At 42.4% G+C, this 26,705-nt stretch overlaps 1 protein-coding gene across 4 annotated transcripts in view; it reads right to left on the bottom strand.

Moving 5' to 3' along the window:
• Window positions 1-9,241: 9,241 nt before the first annotated feature.
• The window catches only part of LOC144937585 (DNA-binding protein SATB2-like), a 58,726-nt gene continuing 41,262 nt past the window's right edge, over window positions 9,242-26,705 (bottom strand). For all 4 annotated transcript variants that reach the window (XM_078864907.1, XM_078864917.1, XM_078864899.1 and 1 more), the window contains 3 exons: window positions 16,310-16,585; window positions 11,370-11,408; window positions 9,242-10,385 (listed from right to left, as the gene is read on the bottom strand). In XM_078864907.1, the coding sequence (XP_078721033.1) occupies window positions 9,729-10,385; window positions 11,370-11,408; window positions 16,310-16,585 (972 nt within the window). In that variant the 3' untranslated portion in view covers window positions 9,242-9,728. The remainder of the gene's footprint in view (window positions 10,386-11,369; window positions 11,409-16,309; window positions 16,586-26,705) is intronic.

Genomic DNA, 26,705 nt, shown 5'->3' with positions numbered 1-26,705 from the left:
TATTTTGCTTTCAATAAAATTTAGTACATCAGTTGTGCATTTACGGACATTTCAAGCCTGGTTCAACTTCAAAATGAAGGATATTCGCACGGCTTATCGCAGGTGGATGATTATATAAGCGATAATATGAGTTACGTATTTATTGTGTAGGATGTAATGTGAAATATCAACCACGAGATCTGCGCATTCGCTTGCTTGTACATCTGGAAACCGGGCCGATGTTTTTCCCACCTTCTTGTGACCTGCGTCAAAGACATTGTGTGCAGATCATTAGAATTGTAAACGATTAAACCAATCCCAAGGGCAGCTGTGCGAAACTGACAAAGCTGGTTTATGTGGGGAATTTGAGTTGTGCTGCCTGCTTTGGCACTCGACCACTTTCTAATGCCGCCGTAATGCCAATGCACCGCATCACCATCAGTTGCAGTGAACCGACTCAAATGAGGTATGTGCTTTATCGCCTCTCGGGATCGGGTAGAATACGAGGCTTGGCATTGGGCCAGTGAATCTGTCTGCTCACAAGAGTTCACCGCAGGATCATTGTGCCACGCTGCTGTTTCAATGCCCTCCGTCGCAGTAAACTGGAGGGCTGGCGTCCTCATTACCTGTTCACGGAACGCGCAGAATTGGCCGTGAGAAATTTTGCGGTAATGCGGCAAGAAAATAAGGATGCCAGGACAATTAATTCCCATGTCCTTCCTGGCCGCATGCCCACATTTTGGGCGCTTTTAATGCAATGATTACATTAAAGGAGAGTATTTGTTTTAACTGCCATAGGGGAAAATCCTAAACATGCCACGGCATCGAGTACCAGAGTCCCACACCACTGCAGAGTGCCTTTGAAATGTGCGGATAAAAGGCGCCGACAAAATAAATCAGATCAGACATTGTAGTGGCCCTATAGCCTTTAAGGTCATGCCTACCCGCATAAGGAACAGCATATTGTGTCAGCGATAATCCATAAGTTGATAATGCTTGTCATATGAACCTGATTTTAAACAAGTTTTCTTTTTGTGTTTACCACGCTATTTTGTCTAGGCTGATAAAATGCCCCGCTACAGTAGCCTTTGAACAGCCCCTTATTGAAGTATCTAAAGTATAGCTCTACAGACTTTTATTTTACAGTGAATGATGTGTCGCTATAGAGATAACAGCGTTGTCTTAATGACAAGACAGCCGAGGAAATGATCAGGGTGTGCTCACAGGGGCTCCAGTGGCAAGCCCTAATTCCTGTGTTCAGTGTTAATCCCACTATTGCAAGGCTCCACTTCAAATAATTCAAATATTGCTTCATTATTTAAAATACTTTTTCTTTTCTTTTAAGGAATATATTGTGAACGACTGGATTTGATTACACACTATTTCATTACGTAACATAATCACATTTATGGCTAACCATGATGTTTGTGAGTGTAAACCAATTCACAGTTGTTTATGCATGTGGGATGTATTTGTATTTTTATGTAAATGTCAGGCACGTATACTGGTACTGTTCGACTTACATATTCCATAGAGTACATCGACAACCTTTATAATTTTGAAAGTAGCTTGATTATAACTTATTAATATTATTTTTGTTTACGTTTCTTCAGGAGGGCCCTAGAACATTTTCCCAGCAGTGAGTGGGCCATAATTGCTGTGCATCAACCCACTTGAGCAATATGTGAGTATTTTCTTCGAATTGTAAAGTTTGGACCACGACACTGGTACACAACGTTATTACTCTTGTTAAACGATGTCACGCGATCTTTAACGTCTACTGTGAAGCAGACGGAACACACTTTTACAGTTATAACATTCGAACCGTGAACCTCTGCAATGAATGCGATACCACCGTCTCATATCAGCGCCCCAATATCTGTAACTTTTACCGAATGTTTTACTAAAATGAGTCTGATTTTCGCCAATGAACATCAAAGGCAATTGATGTTCTACCCGATAAGGGCATTCCGTGGGTCAACTTTGAGTACCCCGTGTGCTTTGATAAGGTGTGTGCTAAGGTATGTTCTGGGGCAGAAACAAAGGTGATTGGATATTATGCTGCCTCCACCGCTGCGCCTTGTAGCCCATGGCAGGTTCTTACTCGTCAACAATGGTCCATTCTCAACAACATAGCCAAGTTAAAGTCAGCCTCTGCTCATTAAATATTTTGTTTGTCTTCACGAATTTTTTTTTTAAGTAGGCTGGGGTTGCAAGGTGATCAGGAAATGGCAGAACGACAATGGATTAAAAGTTAAATATATCTGTGTGGAGCTTTGAGTGTGTAACCTCCGAATTGTGAGTGTTTTCTTTGGATATCCACGTTTTTTTGGTCCTCCACATACCAAACGCAAAATTTAAAGGGCCATGGAGTCTTGAGGCTCAGCGACGCTTAATAAAAGGGGAATTACAATGATGTTTGCTCCACAATATATTTTTCGATATCATCATTATTGTGTGATCGCATACTTGGGGTGGTGCTAATCTCCAGTTTAAGAGCCCTGAAACAGTTGTGAACATTCCATATTCCTATGGTGGGGGCGTTTACCCATAGGACAACACATCGTTCTCTTCCCCAGATAGTTGTCGCTAAATGCTTACTTAAGCGGGAAATCACTTTGACTTTTATGGAATAATGGATGGCTCAAACCCGTGTGCGTGCCTGTGTCCACGTTTTTTAGTCCATGAACCCAGACCAGATATCGCATTTGTCGGTACCGGATGAGGCGGTAGAGCTTTTAGTGGTTCAATTCCTCAAAGTGGCAAACAACAGCGACCTTTGTGATAACCGTTTTAAATGGGTGGGTTATCAAACAGTTCGCTCTAGTTCGCCGGACAAATAAACCAGCACTGCCACATGTGTTGTCACGTTAGGTGGTAGCAATTTCTGTTCTGGCACCCACTGACTGTGTATGCCAGAGCGAGTGAGTTTGCCTGTGCAAACTCAGCTCCAGAGATGAACACACCCTACAGCCTGCACGCAACATGTTCAACGATTAAACGGGTAAAAACCTATCACTATATTTTGCCACTGGTAAAGGAGGTCTCATAGTGTGAATGCTTACCCCGAGCTCTCAATACTCTGATAGTGCACTGTTTTTGAGTTGTACGCCTTTTGGCGTCATCTGGTCCAACACCAATGGAGACTAGGCTCTAAGGAAAGCTGTCTCGGGTGTGGACCAATCAACTTCAAGGACAGTGCATATTATTACCATTATCAGAGTTGTTTCTTTTTGTTTGCATTTTGACTGCTTGTGTTGTGGTTATTGCAAACATGATGCCTTGTATAAAGGTGTCAGTTTTTTACCAGTTTAAAGGGTTAAAACCTACTACTAGATTAAACGGTGGTCAATGAGAAATCGCTGAAACAATACAATAGACCACGTTCTGGTGACGGATTACAAAGCACAATGTACAATTGAAAAGGAGAGCCCAGGTGGCATACGAGTGCGTGATCTTACTTTGCTTAAGATATATAGCGCTTCAGATATGTCCTCTTAAAACCTGAATAACTCAAGTAAGGGTCATCTGGGTAAAATATGCTGCTGTAAAAGCCAATCGCAAACTTCAAAGTCTGAATCTTCGTCAGGCTGTATGTGATGCTTGCATGACTTCGCAATAGGTGCAAATTATTGCACAGATGTTTCCTGATATTCATTTGAGGTTACATGGCATATCAGCCACCTTTTTGCTATATACACCAGGTAGGATGCATTGCATCTAAAGAAAATCTATGTAGATTGAACTTCTTTCGCACCCTGCGTAGCCAACCGTGTTAATCGGAGGAGCGGGACATTATATGAAAACCCATACAATTGTCCAATTATCATACTTTATTTGTCATATATAAACTTTGAATTTAACTTTTGTGAATAAAAAAAACATTACAAATGTTAAAAGGCTTGTGATTAAAAAAAGAACACCAAGCATTAGCGTTTCATGTCATTGCAAGCAAAGTTTGCAGTTGTCTGCAATTATCATTTATTCTGAACAGCAACTGCAATGTGAAAACTACGTTAATGTACATCCAGACAGAAAACAAACTATACAGTATTTTGGTTGACGGAAAAAACCATACGACGCATTACACGATTAAAGGTAGCAAACGAAGGCACAGCTTCACGTTTCTCTGCAACGATTTACAGGGATTAAAAAAACACATTGAAGGCAATAAATTATTTTTCGAAGCGGTTTTTTTGTTGCACTGCGCTAACGGGGCAACTCAGCGGAGCCGCGGTGTCGAGTGAAGTGTGCGTGGGTGTGCAAGCTCCAGCAGCAGCAGCGTATCAGTAGGGAAGTGGCAGACAAGATTCGGCACAAGCAGTGTGGCTGAACCAAGGTCCTCTCTTTCCCAGCTGACCCCCCCCCCCATCGTGCTACACCATGTTCCGCATTGTTCCCGTGGAGCACATGGCCCTCAGAGACAAATAATTGAGGAATAACGCAGAATTACTGACACTTATTGCTGCTGGGTAATAAAGGAGGCCCTATTTAAGTGGCAGCATGGGCAATGATGTATTCCTTCATGTCAAGCCTCATATCTCTATAAGTCAAGTCTGACTTATGAAGCCTATTGATAAATCAATTCAATTCATGGCCCTTGGCCAGACAAGAGATTGGTGCTGCATTTTCAAATGCGATGGACGTCAAAATGAACCGCATTTATTCAATAACTGTCACCCTGGCGAAGTTTGCCTTGAATAAAAAAAGAATTGCCATTAGAAACTGAAATACGGCATGTGTTAAACATATTTAATTAAAACGTAAAATAAATCTCATTCCAAACTTTCCTAGGGTAAACAAATTGCAAAGTGTTTCAACGTGTGTGTGTCCATGCAAAATGTGTGGAGACATACTGACAAGGTCTGTGTATAAACGCGTAAATGAAAGGTGCTGATCCTTACCTGAACTACCAAAACATGTGTTTTTCTTTAAACATATTTCATCCTTTCCCAGAGCTAAGCGATTCCAGTTTAACTGACCGCAGGCATTACGAGAGTATTACATTTTTTTCTTGTGTGCAATTACATCTGACAACAATGCAAACAACATGTTCTGTAATAGTAAATATTTCTTTTAAGTTTAAGAGCCCTGTGTCAATCCACTGCTGGTGAAGGCCTTTTTCATACTGTGTCAGTCTTGGGAATTGTTTGAACCATATTTAATTACGCTGGCCGGTGTGGATTGGTCAAGGGGAGATTGGACCAGGACCGGTTCAGATATCCATTCACCCCTGATGTTTGCCTTGGCTGGCAATCAAACTCGGGTCGACAGATTCATCGCGCATTACGCTAACCACTGTCCCACCGCTCCACCAAACATACTTCACATGCAGTGTGTGTATACACACACACACTATATACATACACTGCATACATTTATCAGCCAGGCCTGTTCGACATCACGTGTATTTTTTCTGTCTTCCTCGTTAAGTCACGCACGCACGGGACGGTACAGTAAACACGTTTCAACAATGACATTGTAAAATAATAAAAGCATTGACAGACTAACATGTAATATTTTATCAAAGTTATCTATACGATCAGTTTGTATTTTATGAGTAAAACATGAAGATGGGGGTCTTCAAAAATTTGCCTGCAAAAAACAGCCAAGCAAATCATTAACATTCCCGAAATGTTTTGGCTGTCTTTCACATACACAATACACGCAACTGCTGTTCAACATTATTGACAACATTGTCAAGTCATCTGTGGTACAACCTGAGAGTTATGAGAAACTCCAAGGGTGGAGAAGGTTCTGTGATGGAGTCAACAGAGGTGCCTGTGTATTTTCAAACTGGAGTGATTCATACTTGCACCTACCAACCACCCAATGTAATCCAAATTGGGGAACACACAAGTCACTTTGGCGGTTGGCACATTTGCCATTAAGTGAATTAAAGTCGATCGATGTTCTTTGGCTCTTTCGGTAAAGTCACGTAGATAAAAAAAAGAATAAAGTGAATAAAAATAATAAAAATACAAGAAAAATAAAACACTCATGTACACTGTAGGCGACAGGCTACAGTCTACATTTTTTTTTATTTACTTTATTTTTTTATCATTATTTTTCTATCTACGTGTCTTTACCGAAAGAACCAAAGAATATGAATTCCTGCAGTCACGAAAGTTTTAAGTCAAAATTTAAAGTTGTCCGAGTTTTAAACTCAACACGATATTGAACTTTGAGATCCCTATGACTACTTTATCAAGAGTTGACCATTAAGCTTCTGTCACAACCCAAAGAACAAGGGACCCTTTTAGAAGGGTAAGCAACGCCAATGATGCATCGACATGGGCACAAATTCTCTCACAGGTAAACGCGATCCTCATGTTACCTTGGTTAAACTACCTGCAAGTACCATGACCGAGTCAGCATTTATTAATGCCCATCAAACAACAACAACAAAAACAGATGCCCCGCACATAGACAAACAAAAATAATAGGGGTGAGCGTTTGTTTTAGGGAACATCTGTTGACACATTGCAGTCAGTGTTCATTTTAGCTGGAGCTAACCTAAAGGAGGGCAACATCGGCTACGAATAGCGGTTTCCTCGGACAAGTCATTGCTGTGGAGACCATGGATTGGGATGCAGTGCATTGTGCCAAACCAGCGTGGAAATATTTCACAGCACACGTGAATCGGTGCATGTGTGTGTGTGTATTCTTCTGTGCAGCGCTTAATTTCAGCCGAAACGCCGTCCCGACAATTATTTTGACATCCAGCCTCATTCATCATACCTTAATATGCATCATATTTTTTTAAAAACCTGTTCCTAAGATTATAGGAAGATGGTGTATAATAATGAGGATTATTATGGATAGGCATACCTCGTAGTCTAGTGGTAGTGCCTTACACCAATAATCCCCACTCCAAGCCAGCCTAGCAGCATTCCGTAAAATATAGAGAGAAATTAAGCCTTGCCACCATGTATATATTAAATATACACGATTGCCTTCATATAACTATATACAGCACATAATACAAATATAACAAAAGTGTTTGATAAATAATTTATTTCACTACACAGTTTGTGTGATCAAAATAATGAATTAATATATAAGAATTAGCTTGGTACAGAGTTTATTTTGTTTATTTGCATCGCTATTTTTTTTACGAAAAAAAACATTTTAGCAAACAAAGGAAACAGCTGGAATAAGACCTATATGATTCAATCATGGGCTTTAATCATGTTGGCACGTGTCATCTGGGAATTAATTAGAGGAATCATCATGAAGCTTTACGTCTTGTTGCCAAACAGAAAATCTCGCACCAAACTATCTCAAGCTGATGACATTTCTATCATACAAAAAGAAAACCCCGCTCATTACTGGAACGTACAATTACGGAATATTGTTTTTTTTTTCTTTCTTTCTGGAATTATTGCCTGAATACATGCAAGCTTTCGTTGTGATTATTGTACCAAACATATTTTGGTGCTAAAAAAATTGCACGACGACAAAAAATAATAATAACTAGTTATTGGGAGCCATCTCTGTCCTCCCTAGGCATGATTCATCATCATTTTTGGGCATGTGGGCCAGCAAGAAAAAAAGACAAACACTTCGGGCAGGCTGCAAACACGCACATTTATCAGTGTCCATTTGAAAATGTAAAGGCAAATTACCCAGTCAAGTTTTATTCACCTATAAATATCCTCAAAGTGTTCCCGTTAAGAGCTTCTAATCGCGCAAAATTACACGAGCTTTAATAGTTATTTAATGGTGTGCATCTCCACCGATCGTCACCTTGTTACATGTACAAAGGAGGTCCTCAACACGCCGCCTTCTGAAGCCACACACCGCAGTAAGGCAGGTTACGTTGAAGCGCTCCGTTCGACGCAATAACGCATTAGCACAGTCAACCTTCCCTATTCTCTCCGAACACACAATGAACAGCAGCCCTACGTAAATCAACGCATTCGCTTCGTAACATAATCACGATGCCGCTGATACAGGACGCGTACGCGTGAATTGTGTGCAAGGGTTACTCCACGTGAAAAAAAATCTCGGACGTGAGCCAGCCTAAGTAAGACAAATTAAACAAAATTACACACCTTCGTACCGTATACAATGGAGCAGCTGATTGCTGCCCTTTAAACTGGAACTCAAGGAAGTCAACTGTTCACGAGTGCCATTAAGGTGCGCGTTCTGACCATACGAGCGTTCCTTCCCCCGCCCCCGTGCCCCCCCCCCTTCCTTTCGGTCCATTGGTAAACATCTGCGGTGCTCGAGCACTTAACGATGGTGGCTGGAGTGACGGATGCCCAGCGATTAGGCCGGCAAGCCGAATCAGTCTTTATTAAGTGCCGTTTAGACGCGCGGCTGTTAATCACCACCTCGAGAGCGCTTGCTGGGCCCAGCCGTAGGTTTGCCACTATCAGGGAATCAATCCATCACATCAGCACTAATTATTTGTCCTCATCAACCAACTGTTTTCCGCTGGCTTCACCCACCGTTTTACAAACAAATATCATTTGAATTTCAAGATGTGCATCCAGGGGTACCCCTAACACCTACGCACTGTAATACTGCACAGTAAGTAATGCACCTGAATTTTATGGTAAAAAAAAAATATGTTCAGTTAATTAGATACATCAATAACACCCAGCACCAAATGCCAACGAACACAATTTGACATTATGTTTAAGGTGCTTTTTCGCCTCGGATTCATTCCTTATGATTATTCATTATCCCCGTTCAAAACTTCTGTTGTAAAATCTGTTTCTAATTCTGCAGGGACGAGATACATCTCTTGTCAGTCGGCGTGTGCGCCAGAACACGTGGATCTTTCTCTTGAGCACTTTTAATCTCTCGGGACTTCAGTTTAACGCAGCGAGCCAATTCAGATCACTCTGATAATTGTTTTTGCCAAGTACAAATAGTCCCTCCTTTTTTAACGCTCAGTGACCCCTGTCCGGATTATTGTCTCTGTCTTCTGACTCTCAATGTGCTCTCTGCTCACACGCATTGGTTGTCACCTGCAACGTCAGCTTCACAACGATGGTGCGTTTATTAAAGGAAATGATGCTACTCCCGTGTCATTGTTGTCTTGTTAGTTTAAACCTCGTCTACGCAGACGGGAGGGGATCTGTGTGGCTGGCTGTTAATGACATCTGCATTTTAGAGATTGCAGTCGATATTGAATTGCTAATCATGTGAGCATGGCTCTTTTGGAATTTTAATAGAAAATACAGTAAAGCGAATAAAAAAAAGCCCGTTTGATTTTGTTACATCTTTTACCATCGTATATATACTGTTAAGCTGCAATTGTACCAGCTTTAATGAAAGTTTAGCTTCAACTGGAATTATTGTTAAAGGATTTTTAAACTCACTGTTGCCAGTTGTGATTTTTTAAATTCAAAATAGCCATTTTATTAACTTAAATTGGCGGCACTGCTATTTTAATAATGAAACAGATTTACTATGAATGACTGCAAAATCTAATATTAAATATATATCAACTACCCAACAGAGACAACATCAATTTCAACATTATATTACTTTTAAATCTATTCATCTCTCCCTTACCTCCCGTCCTTCATGTTTCAAGCTGCCTTCTAAAGTGAACAATTATACAAGTTCATTCACAATTGCTGTTCGTAAAATGTAAATGAGCTGAAGATGCATCTTCATGTCGGGAATGCAGACTTATCAGCAGAGTATTTTGTTCACTCTAACTTGAACGAGTCTACCATCATGTAAAAACATAAATTCCTAGTGTTGCCTTAAAAGCCACCGCGTGACGACTACTCCGAGTTGCTCTGCTCTACTTCTCTGTGCGCCTCCACTTCGGGGCTTGCGGCACGGTGATCTTCTACCTCGTCCTCCTCATCCTCATCATCCTCATTGTCATCATTGTTGTGCGTGTCCACCTCATGGTACGCGTCACTTCCTTCGTCGCTATCTTCCATGGAGTCGTCCATCATCATCTCGCCGGTGGCATTTGGGCTCATCCCACCGTCGGACTCATCCCTGCATCCGCTGGCGCCACTCGCCTCGCCGCAGTGCTGCTCCTGCTGCTGCCGGCCTGCCTCGTGTGCCGCCTGTCCCTCCTGCAACGCTTCCCGCATCGTTCGCTGATGGTGCTTCGCCTGGTAGCGTTGATTCTGGAAAAATTTCAGGATGGTGTGCCGCGGAAGGTCCAGCTGCGCCGACAGCGTTTGCACTGCCTCCTGGTCCGGGTAGAGCCCCACGTCCTGAATGAAGCTCTGCAGGATGCCCAGGGCCTCCACGGAGATGCGTGTGCGGACGCGCGCCTTGGGGATGGACGGCGGGCCCGCGCCTCCTCCGCTGCTCGCGTCCTCGTCACGAGCCGGAGGCAGCGGGGGAGGAGAGGCCGCTGGTCTGGTCGCGACGGCCAGACGATCGCCCTGGATCAGCACCAGCGGCTGGCTTGTGGGAGGCTGAGGACACGGGAAAGCGCACGACACCACTGAAACCACAGCCCAGACGCTGACATTACCATACTACCAATTACACAGTTATTCTGCTGGAGCTGCTGTTTTGCAGCTTTCGCAGTGGTTCGGTTTAGGCTACTAATGAGTGTGTCACTAACTAGGCATCATATGTATTTTTTTTTTATTCGTGTTGCATTCCATGCCAAATCCGTATTTTCCAGAAATGTAATTATCACCATCATATTTGATGTGAAAATATTTTTTACTTGTAAAAAGTATAAAGTGAGTACTATCTGAACTCTGTGTGTGAATCCCATACACTCATGGTGGGCGACCACTGTTGCCTTCTACATCCAACTGTGCTCTGCCAGTCGGTGCCCGTATTACCCACCCCAGAACGATGATGGGCACAGTTGGTGCAACTTGAACGCATGGCCTCTCTCAGTTGCACTATATCTCAGTTATTTTAACAGGCGAGCCGAAACCAACGAACAACAGTACACTCGTTATATCATGGGAATTTCATGCAAAGTGTTACACATTCCAAAAAGATGTGTTTGATGATGTTTACGGTTAAGCTCTATCAGTGGAATTTCAAATCAGCTGATATGGTGGTTGCCTCTCTCAGAAAATAAGGAAAGCTAAGATGTTTAAAGGCAGGTGACCACAGTTGGTTAGCTCACTCTTGTCTCTGCATTCATTTAAAAAACGCTTATTTGTTAGCAATTGGAGCATATGGACACAGTAAAATAAAACTAAAATATCCCTTTCACGCTCAGCTGCAAAACAAACAGGATTGCATATGCATGCCGCAAAAAAAAACACTCTACCGAGTGCAGAGAAAATCTAAATGGATGTAATCGAGTCTTGCGCAGTCTGTCTACGATCAGCTTTCGAGAATGTTTTAACGTGACCATGAGCATATGATTTAAGTTTTTAAGTATGAGGGAAGACGTGAATTTAGGAGTTGATATATGGTAGCATACAGACCTTCCAACCACCAGAGATGCAAAATCGTGAGACCTCCCTCTACGCAAGGTCAGAAACAGGGGGATGTCAGGAACGCTTCGAGCACAACACACGTTTATATAAATAATTATTATTATCGTACATATCCCACCCTTGTCAACGCACAGCTGATGGAGGCCTCCCCCGTCGCCGTTCATTGGTTTTTGCCAGCCTGTTGGCCGTGGGGGCTTGTTTGACCACACTTGACCAGGCCGGTCGGCGTAGGTTAGTGAAATGGAGCATGGCGGACCTGGGTCTGATAACGCCACTGACGATGACCGTGGCCGGGAATCGAACTCGGTTCGCCGGTTAACTACCACGAGCTATGTCAGCCCTGCGCGTTTGTATATGTACATATATGTATAAGTATTGCACGTTATTGAGGCACGGTCTACAAATTTGATGTGTTTGTTTCCTAAACACTTGCGAAGGGGAAAATGAAGTGTAATCCAAATGTAGGGGAATTATTTCACGCATTTTTTTTTATTAATTCAAAGTCTTTAAATACTTTTTCTAATTGCAAAACGGGAGATGAATTTGGTTTTAAATTGTATGCTTAGACAAAATAAAATACCTCCAGATTAAGATATAAATTTGTAAAACCTCTTGTAAAACTACAGTAGTTGGAAGGTCATGCTGTTTGTAAACACGTGTGCTCATTTTGTGGAAAACAAATGGAGATTGAAAAAGAAAATTGGGAAAGTTTAAGGTGTTAATGTCCGTGTTTTTCCATTTATAGCGTTTATCGAAAAACACCTTTTTTGCATTGTTAGTTTTAAGATAAATTCATAAAAAATATTAAAATACCATGATGTATACGAAAACCAGATTGTTAAATGCTTTTTATCTGATCTTTATCTCTCATTTCTGTTACCATGAGTGTCAAAGAAAAACCCCACAACGTTGTGGACTAGCTTTATGTTCTCAATTAGAAACACCTACACCAAGTCATTGTCAGCATCGTCAGCCGTTATCTATATACTCCCCATCTCGTCACCATTTATTGAACATGATCTTGCGATTTCCACAATGCGTCTGCTTTCCTCCTGCACACGAGCCGATCTGAGCACCACATCTCATCACCTCGGGTGCGTTCTCTCCTTCGGCTGCCACTTTATTACCAGCCATCATTGCTCCCAGTAAGGTGTCCTGTCCAAGTCAATAACACTGGTCAACACACTTTTTCTGGCATCGGCTATTCCAACGGTTTTAAGGTAATTTTGGGGTGCTGATTCCAAATCTGGCATCAGTATTTGTCTATCACATCAGGTTTTTGAGATATCAAATATTGCATTTTCAATAAAAACTGCATAAGAAAAATATTAAATAAATGTGGATATCTACATAAAATGATACTATAAACACACTATCCTAAAAATACAGCACCATATTTTAACACTAAAGCAGCCACTGACTCGCAACAACTTGCAATCATAAGTGACAGAGTTAATTTCGGGTAAAATCAATGAAAATAGGGTATGCCGATAGCATAAAAATGAGATGTGATAGAGCAAATCTGAGATCAGATTCGGAATCGGCACCCTGAAATTAGTCTAAAACAGCTGCAAAAATCCAGGCCAGAAAAAAACGTTTATTTTTTGTTGACCAGTGTTATTAATATGGTGTCTCTAGTTTGCTCCCCCCCCCACCCCACCTGATCTGTGGTTCATCTCCCAATGTAATTCCAAGCAAGAACGTCTCTGTGCTTTCTGTTGCTTGCTTTAAAGCTTTGTTCCAGATCATTTTGTCGGTGTCCATGTTGTTTTGTTGTGCACGTTATGGCGGGTAATATGCACCGATTGAAAACTTTCCTCTCTAGGCTCATTGGTACGTCTGCTTTCCATTGATCAAATTACATTTCCCACAAGCAATCCGTTGTTCGAACCATTTTGATCCCGAGATATGTATGAGCATACACTCTTGTGTTTCCAAGTGGTGTCCATAAGTTGTAGGAGTTATTTTAATAAATGTGTTACTTAGTATTCTGGAAATTTTGGGAGGGACACAACTGGCATACTGAATGTGCACCTTAATTTTTTTAAGTGACACTGCATGAAATATATTAACAAATATAATGGTTAAGTAAAAATTAATATGGCTTTTCCAAGCTTTATAATTTATCTATACTGTCGATGACAAGCACTGCACACAGTTGTGCATCCCGAAAAAACTATTTTCATATATAATGTGCAGAATAATGTAAAGAATATTTCCACTTATCATTACTACAAATAAAATAATGACAAACTAGCACGAGAATGTTTTGTCTACCGAATAATTTTCTAAACATCTGTTTTTAATCCATGGTTGCCGAGCACAGACCCAAAAGCCCACAGCACCAAGTAGGGCCCGCACCAAACAGCACTTTTAAAAGTCGTAAGAGATAAGAGTTTTAAAGAGTTTCTTGATTTGAGCAAGGTTCTATGAACGAGGAGAAAATAGGCAAAGTGAGCTACAGCAGAACGGTGGTTGTGATCAACGTGCAAACAAAACTCGGCCTCTTGTATTCGGATTCAGGGTGTCTTGAATAGTATCTGGATGCAGATCCTAAGGTCAGAGGTGACGGTGTTGAGCACTGACCAGTGAGGCAATGAAGCTGAAACCGGTTGGCTACCTGGGCGTGCTTGCCTATGTGCAGTGGCTTATTGGCGTGATCCGGGAGAGGAAAAGCTGATGCTGATGATGGCAGCAGCTTGGCAGTCTAACATTATCACGGCAATAACAAATGATTTGTTGATGACTGCAGATGGTCCCTGAGCTTGCAAGGGGCTAGGGGAAAGAATTGCACGGTTTCATTATGACGATGATGCCAGTGATTGATAAAGGAGATGATTTACTGCTTAAAAGTTAAAACGTGCAAATCAACAGCATGCGGAGATAGGGATGACTCAATGTTCGCACTGGGAATGGTAAAGGTTAGATTTTCAAGTGGTGAGAATTTGGTTGGACTGTATCACGAGATTCAAATCACTGCTGGCTTACAGTATATTTTGATGGGAATTATATGAAAATACAAATGATGTGAGTAAGTGATAAATTTGCCTCACGAATAAAATGAAATGCAATTAGAAATGCATGTTAGGTCGATGCATACACCAATACAAAAAATATATATATGGAGTTGGTGGTGCGATTTGTATGTTATATCTTAAATGACTGCAGCATTACATTAATGTTGTCTAAATCACATACACAATGACAATAAAACTATCATTATTTCTTGAGGACAAATGAATGCACTCTGCTACAGCTGACAAAACCCCGATGGGGTGAAAGCACAAGCTCGAGGAATAAACACACCGGCTCTGGGTGAGGCTCCCAAGGGGAGGGGGAGAGGGGGATGCTTAAGCAAATGACAGAAAGCAATAACGAAGTCACACACAAGGACAGAAGAATGAAGTTGGAGACAATAATAATGACGTCGCAAGGCTCGAGGAATGAAGGTAGAGATTAATAATTAAGTCGTCGTGATAGTACAAATGGCATCATGAAGAATGCGAATCAGGTCATCGAATAAGAATGAAGTCTGAAGGGAGATTATGAATGAATTCTAGATTTGAAGCTTTCGTGACTGCAAGGATTCATACTCTTAGGTTTTTTCGGTAAAGTCACGTAGGTAAAAATAAATAAAATAAAAATAATAAAAATAATAGAAATAATAGAAATAAAATAATAAATCACGACGTTTCGGAGGCAACACAAGTCTCCGTCATCAGGTGGGACCGTCACAGCTAAATTTACTGTATCAAGTGAGGAAAAATCCAAGAGACAAGCTCTTAAATACAAGTTAAGGGGGATTTGTATTTAAGAGCTTGTCTCTTGGATTTTTCCTCACTTGATACAGTAAATTTAGCTGTGACGGTCCCACCTGATGACGGAGACTTGTGTTGCCTCCGAAACGTCGTGATTTATTATTTTATTTTTAATTATTTTATTTTTTACCTACGTGACTTTACCGAAAAAACCTAAGAGTGTTATGAATGAAGTCTGAGAGAATAAGAATGAAGTCACACGCACAGACACACACACACACAGACACACACACAGACACACACACAGACACACACACACACACAGACACACACAGACACACACACACACACAGACACACACACACAGACACACACAGACACACACAGACACACACACAGACACACACACAGACACACACACACAGACACACACACACAGAGACACACACACAGAGACACACACACACACAGACACACACAGACACACACACACACAGACACACACACAGACACACACACAGACACACACACACAGACACACACACACAGACACACACACACAGACACACACAGACACACACACAGACACACACACACAGACACACACACAGACACACACACAGATACACACACACAGACACACACACAGACACACACACACAGACACACACACAGATACACACACACAGATACACACACACAGACACACACACACAGACACACACAGACACACACAGACACACACACACACACAGACACACACAGACACACACAGACACACACAGACACACACACAGACACACAGACACACACACAGACACACACACACAGACACACACACACAGACACACACACACAGACACACACACACAGACACACACACACAGACACACACACAGACAGACACACAGAGGGGGAAGGTGGAGTGTGGGTGGAGGTTTGGGCGGCGGGGGCGTTGGTGAGAGGGGGGGGGCAGGTGGGGGGGGGGCAGGTGGGGGGGGGCAGGTGGGGGGGGATGCTGGGCTGGTGGAGTGGGGGCTGGGGGGGAGCTGGTGGGGGGGGGAGGCTGAGCTGGTAGGGGGCTGGTGGGGGGGAGGCTGGTGGGGGGGAGGCTGGTGGGGTGGGGGGTGGAGGCTGGCAGTGGTAGTGGGGGGGCAACAGGTAAATCACCGGCAGCACGTCGGGGTGAGGCAGCAGGCAGGGCTGCGTGGCCATGGTGGCGTGCGCCAAGTGAGCGGCGTGTGACGCTGCTGCCGGTGGCGGCGGCTGCTGCTGCTGCAGCAGCGTGGGCGGGTGGTGGTGCGCGCCGGCCTCCTCCTCGTAGATGGCATCTCGCTCGTTCTGGGGCAGGCTCAGGAAGCGGCGGATGGTGGCCAGGTTCTCCCACAGGGTGCGGTTCTCGGGCGAGGGCGTCTCCTTCCAGCGCAGCAGCTCGCACAGCCAGCCCTGGTGAGAGGGTGGGTGGTGGTGGGGGAGCGAAGACGCGAACAAGCGTTAAGAGGGCACCTCCGGGGAGACGAGGGTGGTTGGAAGGTGCAAGGTGCAAGGTTGAGGTGCAACAACAAAAACAAGACAAAAATTACTGGGATGTATCATGGGAAGGAGATGAAGAATATCTTGCAATTTTGAGAGTAAATATCAATTGCCCTGAGTGGCGGATTGTTACGCAACTGACAAAAAACGTTCCCGCAGACAGATTTTTCAGGAGAGTGAACGATAACAGTTTCCTTTTATCCAGCGTAAGTGATGCAAATGGCACGGCAAAACGGTGAACAGCGTTTTCCCGCACCTCCGATTAGCACGGTTGGCTACGTACGGTGCAAAAGAAGTTCAACATGTACATACATACAACGGCACGAAGCAAGAGGCCCCCAAAGCCACAAAATGACATCAAATTATAATTTGCGACAAGAATCACATTGGAATTAAAAAAAAGTTTAAATAAAACACGTCAGTGCTTACAAGCGAATTAAAATATTATTCAAGCTACCACAACAATAGGACAATTCTACGAGAACCAGGACAGGTGGTAACCCCCACTGTACGCCTCACATTCACTGCGGCGACGCAGTGTCCTGTAATTCCCATTCCTACAGCCGGGCGACATAACATCGACTGCTGCCAAATTGACACGCAGTGCATGGGTGAAGCCAAAGGCTGTCTGTGTGGATTTGCAATCGGTAAACAGATCACAAACAGAAGAAGAGTTCCTTTACAAAACCTGTTTGTGGTAAATACTGTATGCCGTGTTGTAAAAATGCACTTCAGCCAGTGCGAAAGGTAACTTTTGAATGGTTTACAAATTCACCAATCTATAACCAAAAACTCACCAAAATAGCACCAAACTAACCTCAAATCCTTACCCTATAAATTATCGATAAATACATGTGGGGTACTTGAACGATCATCTTCCATGGTTGACCTCACAATGCAAATTAACCAGACATGGTGCACTGAATATTAACTGAACATTAACTGGTCCATAAATAATATCTTGCTTGGTCTCTGCATAATATCTCTATACTGTACAGTATAATTAGCGTTACTAATGGGAAGTTTGTTTTTATAATAACAGTAATTTTGTTCAAAGAGGTGAATATGATCGAGTATTATAATGTTTTGTAATATATAACTCTTGAACATAGTTGCTGAACATGCACCTGCAAATGGCGCATACTTATGGCTTGCAATATGGTGCCACGAATACAATACACGGGCCTTAATCAGATTATTATTTATCTCTTGACAAATATGCGTCAGACCACTTCACCACCTCCCACTGAGATGCTTGATTGAGTGTCTTCCCAACCGGTCAGATGACATATCGGGTTCCGCGGTACAAATACGCGCACCTCAAATTACCGCATTGTAAAGCCATGAAGACACAAATAGAATCAAAAATTGTCACTGCTGATGACGACGATTCATTTGATTATTTTAACACGCAGTGCAATAAATGTATTAAAATATGCAGGTGCAGCAAAACAGGTTTTGCTAAGTACAAAAACATTACTTAGGCGTTTTTGTTACATTTGTGTTTATTCGGAAACTAACACAATGCAGATGCAGTGTTGACGAGTCATACAAGTGAGCTTGAACACGACATCTGTTCAAAGAGACAATGACCAATGGACAAGGTGAGTAACCTGAGATCAGCTCATGCATGAGAGATGGATTTTTGGATCACAGGTCCATGAGGAATGGCTATAGTAACAGGGAGGGCTTCATCCAGCTGTGGATAAATGGAAGATGATACGATGATTGATTTTATTGAGCGAAGGCTTTTTTACATGCGACTTTCACACAGTCAGAGCGTACCAGATACACAAGATGTGATCATGGTAACGACGATGTTGATGATATTTGTAGAGGTAAGCCACCAGCGTTGGTGCTGTAGCCCATATCACAAACTTACAGGGGAAAAAACACCGACTAAATATGAATAAATGTTGACACAGATAAGTCTTACAAAAAAATACCTATATATTGGACTATGCCTGGTTAAATACAGGATAAAGAACCCTAATGAAATCCTGTCATACAGTTCACTTGATTATAAAGGGCTGTGATGTGCTTATGCTACAACCCTGTTGACAGCCATAATCTTTATAACGAGGTGACCTGTAGTCCCTCGTAACTTAAGTGTTTTTTTATTAGAAGATCTGAGTAAGTATAAAACAAGTACTATAAATCGAGCTAGCTGCACTATAATCTGTCATAAATTCAAGTAAAAAATCTGCACATCTGTGCCCATTTTGTAATCTTGAAGGATAGTTTTTTGTGTTGTAAGAGGTAGTTGAAATATCTAAAGTGTACTCGCCTATTCCAGGTGCCTAAAATGTGGTTTGTAGGACTTTATTAATCTTGTTTATGCATAATTAATATAACGGTGTTGGAGCAGTGATCTGTGCAAAGCACTATGAACCCGCTGACCTGAGTTTGATTCCTGGCCAGAGCGAGCATAAGTATCAAGTGAAATCTGAACCGGTTTGCCCCTCTCTATCCTCTTCACCAATTTAAAGTCTCCATTCAGTGGTTGATCAACAAAGAGCTGTCAAAGGTAATTTGTTACGAGACTTTATTTAAAATTACGTAACAATAAATAATGGCAGATTGTTCTTATGATGAACGCTACAGGTCCTGGAGTGACAACTCCACGTGTATAAATTATTGATGATATGATGCATCGATTGGTCGATACCGGCTTGAGCTCATAATACGTGCGTCATATCACGAGCACAGGAATCGGGGTTTTTCGATTTGCACAGTGTATGTTGTATGTAATTAGTTCACTTTGCCCCTACTATCACTAGAGGCCGCTATATTCACCACTTTATAGAAGAGTATAATTGTCGAATGGAATCGTTACCCTGAATACATACTATTCATTGAAACAATCATGGGTGGACGAATCGCTACATGCTTACGAGAAATATAATTTTAATACCTCTGCATCTGAGGTTCACCAACTGAGCCACTGGTGTCAGCCCCAAAATAATATGAGCAAAGACTGTTATCAAAAAATAATACTGGTCCTCTGGGGAGGACATTCAATCTAATAACTCTAAGACATAAAAGGGTTTTTGATGATATTCATATCAGTAGGCCATTGTCTGCCAGTGTTGTAGCCAAATTTATATGGCAAAATTACTATAATTAGTAATTACTATAAACATCCCAGTACAAAGGGCATGAGACCTCTCTTGAAATGAGCTTTATGGAGATGCATGGAACAATCTTCACATTCAAAACGACGATAATGATGGTACAGATAATTTTATATTTCTTTTTTAAGTGATTGGAATTATTATTAAGCTTGATGAGCAGAGTTAGTGGGTGGAACTGACAAAGTGAGTCCTGTTTTGTCAAAATCGGATGACTCAGAATAAGCTCTGACCTGGCCCGACGTTGATGCTCTTTTAGCAAGGCTTACATCACCTGGTTTTGTCAAACACAGGGAATGCTAAAATACTTTACAAAAATGTATCTATCACATGTGTTTCTTCCACTAGTAGCATGGTGTGGTCACCATGGGCCCTGGTCTTCGGAAATGCACCCCCCCCGTCCAATTTCCACCCTCTTTGTAGCCAAAACATTTTTAAAACTTGTTTTTGTTTTAATAGGTAAGGCCCACTGAGCTATGTAGCCCTTTTTCACACGTGACCTGACCACAAATGGTAGCTGAACGAAATGGTTTTTGACGTGTACATTTATCGCAACAAATATTATAAACACATGTTTAGAAATGTATATGGAAAATCGGAGGGCCCGGAGAAAAAAATCCACGCAACCACGGGAAGAGAAAACATGTAAACTCTAAATATAGATTTGTCAGGGCCCGGATTGAACCCACAACCTTCTGTATACAAGGCGAGGTAATTAACATCTCGCCACCGTGGCGTCCTTGAAACCTTGACCCTTCTGACTTCTGGTCCTGTGGGCTATGGTGCAGTTGCACAGCTTGCACACTCGATAGCTATGACACTGTCTGTCTACCACACAGTGGACTTCATAACACATTTCTGGGTGGTCTGTCAGCCTCAATGTTGAGTGAGCTATGCTGGGTGAGTAAGTGAAAGGTTTATTATTTTCTGTCTAAGCCTAAACTTACCATCTAATAGAAGAAGAGCACATGTGTAAACGTGTCGTTATCATAGCACGGTTATAACACAGAAAACATTATCACTGTAATATTATATCAATAGGTTCACGTGTTGCACACATGGGCGTTGTTATATGTGCATTTCGGCTTTGCTGTATAATTTATGGAAACCACACCAAACATCTAAATATCGAGAAATGTTTAAATAAAGGGCAGTTGAGCTGAAACTATACAGGAAAATAAAATTCGAATCAATCTTCAATTGTCTAAGGAGTAGAGTGTTCTTTTTATTTTCTACATTGCTATGACAAAGCTATTTTATTAGTTCATGTGGAGAGACAGACATAGGGGGGAGACATTATCTGCTCATCTATTTTGTTAACTTACATTCTCCCCAATTACGCTAATGATTATTTTGTGTTATGTATGACCAACTTTCATCAATTTGGCATCACAATGGTGCACACCAAAACAATTATTGAAGTATATTTATTTAAGGTGCCTAAACTCTGATCGTTTTGCTTCTCACCGAGAGCAGTAAAGTAGCAAAGGAGTTTTGTTGAGCCGTCTTAACTGTGATGAATCAACGTAACGTTATCTCGTCATGTGTAAGTTTTGACGGAAATTTGCCACGCTACATAGGCACAGTACGTGCTCTTCCTACAGATACTCGTAACCAAATATCGCCCTGTAACAGACACCGCAAAGAGAAGCGTGTGGGACATTGCTGACTGCGTAGCTCTTAGATGTACGCGATCATCGCTGGCGGTTGTGAAAATTGATGGTGTGCAATAAATACGGTTATTAAACGTTGGAGTTTTAATCGTCCATCGGCCTTGCCGGTCACGGCGTGAGCCTGCCCTGGGCTCCGTGCCCTAAATGAGAACACTGTCTGCCAGCCAATTAACCCCGTCGAATGTTCCACGGTAAACTACTTCTCCCACAAGGCCGAGCGTTTCCTAAAGACACCGTCCAATGATTCCTACGTTTATTCGAAAGAAGACAACATCCGCCGCAAAGTTAATATAACAAGCGGATGGTGATTTTCTTAGTTTTACACTTAATTTAAATGAAGTCACTCTCAAAAGCATTAATAGCCAGTTGTATATATTGTTTTATGATGCTTACATATAATGGATGTATTGTCGAAGCACTAATAATGATGATTGTCATAATGGTTCTATGTGTGTCGCAAAAGTGGAGTCTGCATATGATATAAAAACATCAGCAGTTTGCCAAAGACCTTAGTAGACACAAACTAACTTGTTATATTTAAATGCTGTCTCACTAATTTCCACAGTTTCTTGTTTTATAGTGCATAATTTCACACACATTGCACACTTTATAAAATACTTTTCTTTCGAATCTTCACGTCCTTTCAACTAAATTCACTCCTACCGTGTCCTTTGCTTCATTCTGTGATTTAATGCTTCTATACCTCTACTTACAGGGTCTTAGAGAGATTGCCAAATCAAGGTAATGGCTACAACAATTATATTACAGGGTAAAAATGTATTATTACGTTCCACCCACATCAACCACATGGCTACAAAACGCAAATTACAGTAATGTCAACTGCGCTAAATGGTTTATTAAAGCCAGCGGCTATTTTTTCTCCACTGCTAACATGATAAAAATGTTATTTGCCGTTTTTATCAGTTGGAATATGTACCAACTTTCATTTGAAATACAATCGCAGAACATATGGAATATTACTTGCCGTTTCGAATAACCACCCTACCACAAGGGGCATGTTACTGGCATTGAACATAAATACACAAACAACGATGCCTCTCGTCCACGCTCTGACCCAATTCATATAATCGTTGCAGCTTACATCTCGATGCATTTACATATAAACGTCGTGTTTGAACTTGTCTATTAATGAACGGTGTTTTTTTTTCTCTCGTGTAAATAAATACACATTGGAATAATTCACAATCCTTCCTCAATCCAGTGTCAATTGTGGGAGGTCGATTTGACCATACTGGACCGCGCTGATTGGTGTGAGCTGGTGAAGGGGGAGCCCAGGACCTGTTCAGATATAAACTCGTGATTGATGTTAGCCGTGGCCGGGAATCTCACCAGGTCGCCGGGGTCATAGTGCACTGAGCGAACTCCTGTGCCACCACGCCCCTCGTGTTCAGTGCCTAGACTATGGTCTACCAAAAAGTGAATGAATGCCATTTTGTTGCAAAGCAGAGGTCGCAAACGGGTTTTGATTCCTTACCCGTACCCGGCCGCACCAGGGTCGCAAACGGGTACTCGTACCCGGCCGTACCTGTACCCTACCCGTACCCGGCCGGGTACGGGTAGGGTACGGGTATCGGGTACCGGATTGCAACCTCTGGGATGAAGCCATGTTGCAGGCGCAGGTGGGTTGATTCTAGGAACTTGAATTGAGAAGAGATAAGACGTTGGGAAATGAGTGACAAACAGTTACTCACCAGTGACTCACGGTCTACCCGTACCCGGCCGCACTAGGGTCGCAAACGGGTACCCGTATCCGGCCAGGTACGGGTAGCCGGGTATCGGGTAGGGTACAGGTATCGGGTACCCGGTTGCGACCTCTGTTGCAAAGCACTACGATGTTACCGTCTTGAATAGGAAGACTAAGGTTTTGTGCAATCGACACCAATTACCGCTCATTTACAATCACAAGACAGATTCGGGGAGCCTGACTGATCAGTAACAGACAGCCGATTCCACGCTCAAACGTAAACCTGTCCTTTGATAAACCATTATATATCATACACTTGGTAACCCAGTCGTGTGTACACAACACAAACAGCATCCCAAATTACTGTATAAATAATGTATATACGTATGCATTCATTTTAGAGCTGTGCAGAGCAAAGTGTGCAATCACTTTTGATAATATTGATTAAGTAAAAATATTCGCTCAATTATGGTAAAAGTCTACTTCACTAGCTCAGCATAACTCTTTTTTATTATTTAATTAAATTAGCACATTGCTTTTTGCAGTCATATTTTATTGTGAAAAGCATTCATGTATTTTTATTGCGGTATTAGGTAATGCACTGAAATTAAAATGGCAAAACCATAAAAACCGTCCTCGGAAGGATTGTGATGAAAAGAAAAGGCGACTGCTGATGGTGGTGGGCGCCTTTTGCTTTGGTCAAACACCAGCAAGGGGAGAGAAGGCGATGTGTAGCTTTACAGGGCGATCACTTGATATTGCAAACATACGCACTCACCCGCGCGTGCACACACACACCGCTCTAATATGCAATTTATAGTCTGAGTAATCAGTTTTAAGGCAGTTATAAAAAAACAACAACACTCTACCGATACTTTTTCTACATTTAATTGATTTTGATTACGAATGGTTCAACTAAAATAGTAGTAAATGCAATATTACCACGCGTAATCACAAAGCATTACCTTCTTTTCAACACTCATTCAAGTTACAATTCAACATTTACACTATTATACTCTCCCCGGCTGGCCACGTGTTGATGTATATCAACAGTACAAGCATGCAGGGAGTAATCTATTTATAAAATAGTGAACTTTTTAATTTCCAGTTCACCTGAAATGTATCCAATCTTGTCGTATCTCAGCAGCTCACAAGAGTGGGAGGCTAGTAGGTGCCAATTGGTGTTTGGTTGAGTGACCGCCAGGGTTCATCAGGTCGTCACCCATCCAGAAAAACCGAGTGGAGGAGCCTGGCCAGGCGATGGCTGTGTGGCAACTCGCCCACTTGAGCCAAGCACAATATTTTTTGTTATCTGTGACCTGGCCACAAATGATCGCTCAAACGAAGTGGCTTATCACGTGGAAATGTATAGCAGCCGAATGCTCCAAACGCTTGTTGATTTTACCTCTGTGTGTAAAAACCGGAGGACCCGGAGAAAAATTCACACGACCACAGGGAGAACGTGCAAACTCCAAATATACAACACATCAGGGTCGGGATCGAACCCACAACCTCCTGTATACCAGGCGAGGTAGTTAACATCTCGCTACCGTGGCGGCCCAGGACCCTCCGGAAAAAATAGTTGAGGCTTTCCTGGATAAAGAAATCAACAACTCTGCGTGTTTGACGAAACAGAATTTCACGCACACGGCGGTACAGGCACTAACGCGTATGGCACACTGACAGATGAAATGCTTGCGCGCACACAATGGCATTTTCAACATTTTATTTTAAAGACAAATAGTTGAATTAAAGCAATGAAATGTCATAAGGTCAAATAATGTGTTTCTGATATTATATAAAGTTGCGACGGCTTGGAGAGGCCTTCATCCAGCAGTGGATTGATCATGGCTGACGATATGAATTACACACTTTTTTTCAAGAAAAAAAAGTATATATGAAGGAAAATGTAAATATCTTGAATAAAGTTTGATAGAATAAACAAACAAACCGATGTCAATGTTAGTCACCCGCTGTTAAGATTCCTATACAAGACCATACTTGGACCTAGGCAGAGATATTCCATTCAGTGTTGACAGATGTCCCCGGATCCCTCCCAGAAATGAAGAGGCAGCCGAGATGAAGCGTACGCAGCTCGCGAGGGAGAACCCTGCTTGTGGCCACCACCGCGTTGCCTGTCACCGCTGTCAGTGGCATCACGAGTGACCCCACGTGTGTCTTCCCCAACGCGACCCCACCCACCCCCTCTGCACCTCTCGCCAGAACCCTCACCACACCTTTCTCACCTCACTGCAAATTTTACCTGCGCTAACCCCCCCTTACCACCCTCTCCTCCTCCTCCCATCCAACACCACAGCGACAACGTCATCCACATTCCCCATCATCAGCCCTCATTCCTGCATCACCCCACCTCTCCCGGCACAGGTTTAGACAGCTGCTCGGGCTTCATTATAGCTGGCCACATCCTGCAGCAAAGCCTCACTTCCTCGGCTCCTCCAGTCAACTGTCGTCGTTGAGCTTGCAGGAGAACAACGTGTGCGAGATCGCTCGCTCTGAGCATCCCCAAATATCTTGGCATTTTTTGTTCCGATTTGACTCGCGTGCTGCGTTATTCGTGCTGTAGGGACGGAATCTGTCAGTGACACTCTGCGGTGTAATGTGCACTGTATGGCTAATTTGCGAAAGGACGCCAGCCTAATTTTCCTGAGCTCCGCCGTACGCAGCTGTGTGGCACTTGCTTTCTGCACAAACGGGATGGCTCACTGCCTGTATCGGTTACAATACTCCACGAGGGCCTTAATATTACCAACTGTGCCATTTATATGTCATTACAGATGATACAATACACCTTACAGAGGATATTACATTACTATTTTTAACTGGAAGATGGAATTACCCAATCGCAAATGATGCAAGTGAACGAATTAGTGTACCGCTATATGTGCAGACAAAGACAACGATCCTCCGTATACCCTGTAACAGACAATTGGGGCAAGTGCTGTTCGCGAGCACATGAGGGGGTGGGTGGTCAGCATCACGCCCGGCCACCTTTGTCTCTCCAGTCGGGAGAGATTGTACACACTGCAACCAGGTACTCATTTGGGGCTGAGTCGACCTAGGGGAGGCCCAGGACCGGGACAGATAAAAGTCACTGGCTACGCTACCGCTCGCCACTACGTGGATATTTTGAACTTTCTTTTCCTCAAGTAGATATGTTTACGGAAATAAGTATTTCACCGGCTAAGTAAGTTGTAGATTTGAAAAAAGTGAAAATCAATGTTTCAGGAGCAAATGAGCCCACTTACTATATAACTTCTAGAATTAACGCTCGTTTTTGACCCCACCACACATGCTATACTTCCTCACTGTGTACCTCTGCCATTAGAGTATAAATGTACATACTTGTTCTTCCTTTCTTAGCTTCTGAACTGCAGTTTTAATTGGAATATGTTAATTCCCCATTACCGACTCTCGCAGAATGATTCCACAATAATAAAAAGCATGACTCTTGCCTGCATAAGAAATTAACAAACTGCAACTTTTTTATGCCATTTCTCCAGAAA

The sequence above is a fragment of the Lampetra fluviatilis genome, chromosome 2, assembly GCF_964198595.1.
Source record: "Lampetra fluviatilis chromosome 2, kcLamFluv1.1, whole genome shotgun sequence".
Lineage (NCBI taxonomy): Eukaryota > Metazoa > Chordata > Hyperoartia > Petromyzontiformes > Petromyzontidae > Lampetra > Lampetra fluviatilis.
The sequence above is the reverse complement of the archived record's forward strand: the minus strand, read 5'-3'. Positions and strand labels throughout refer to the sequence as shown.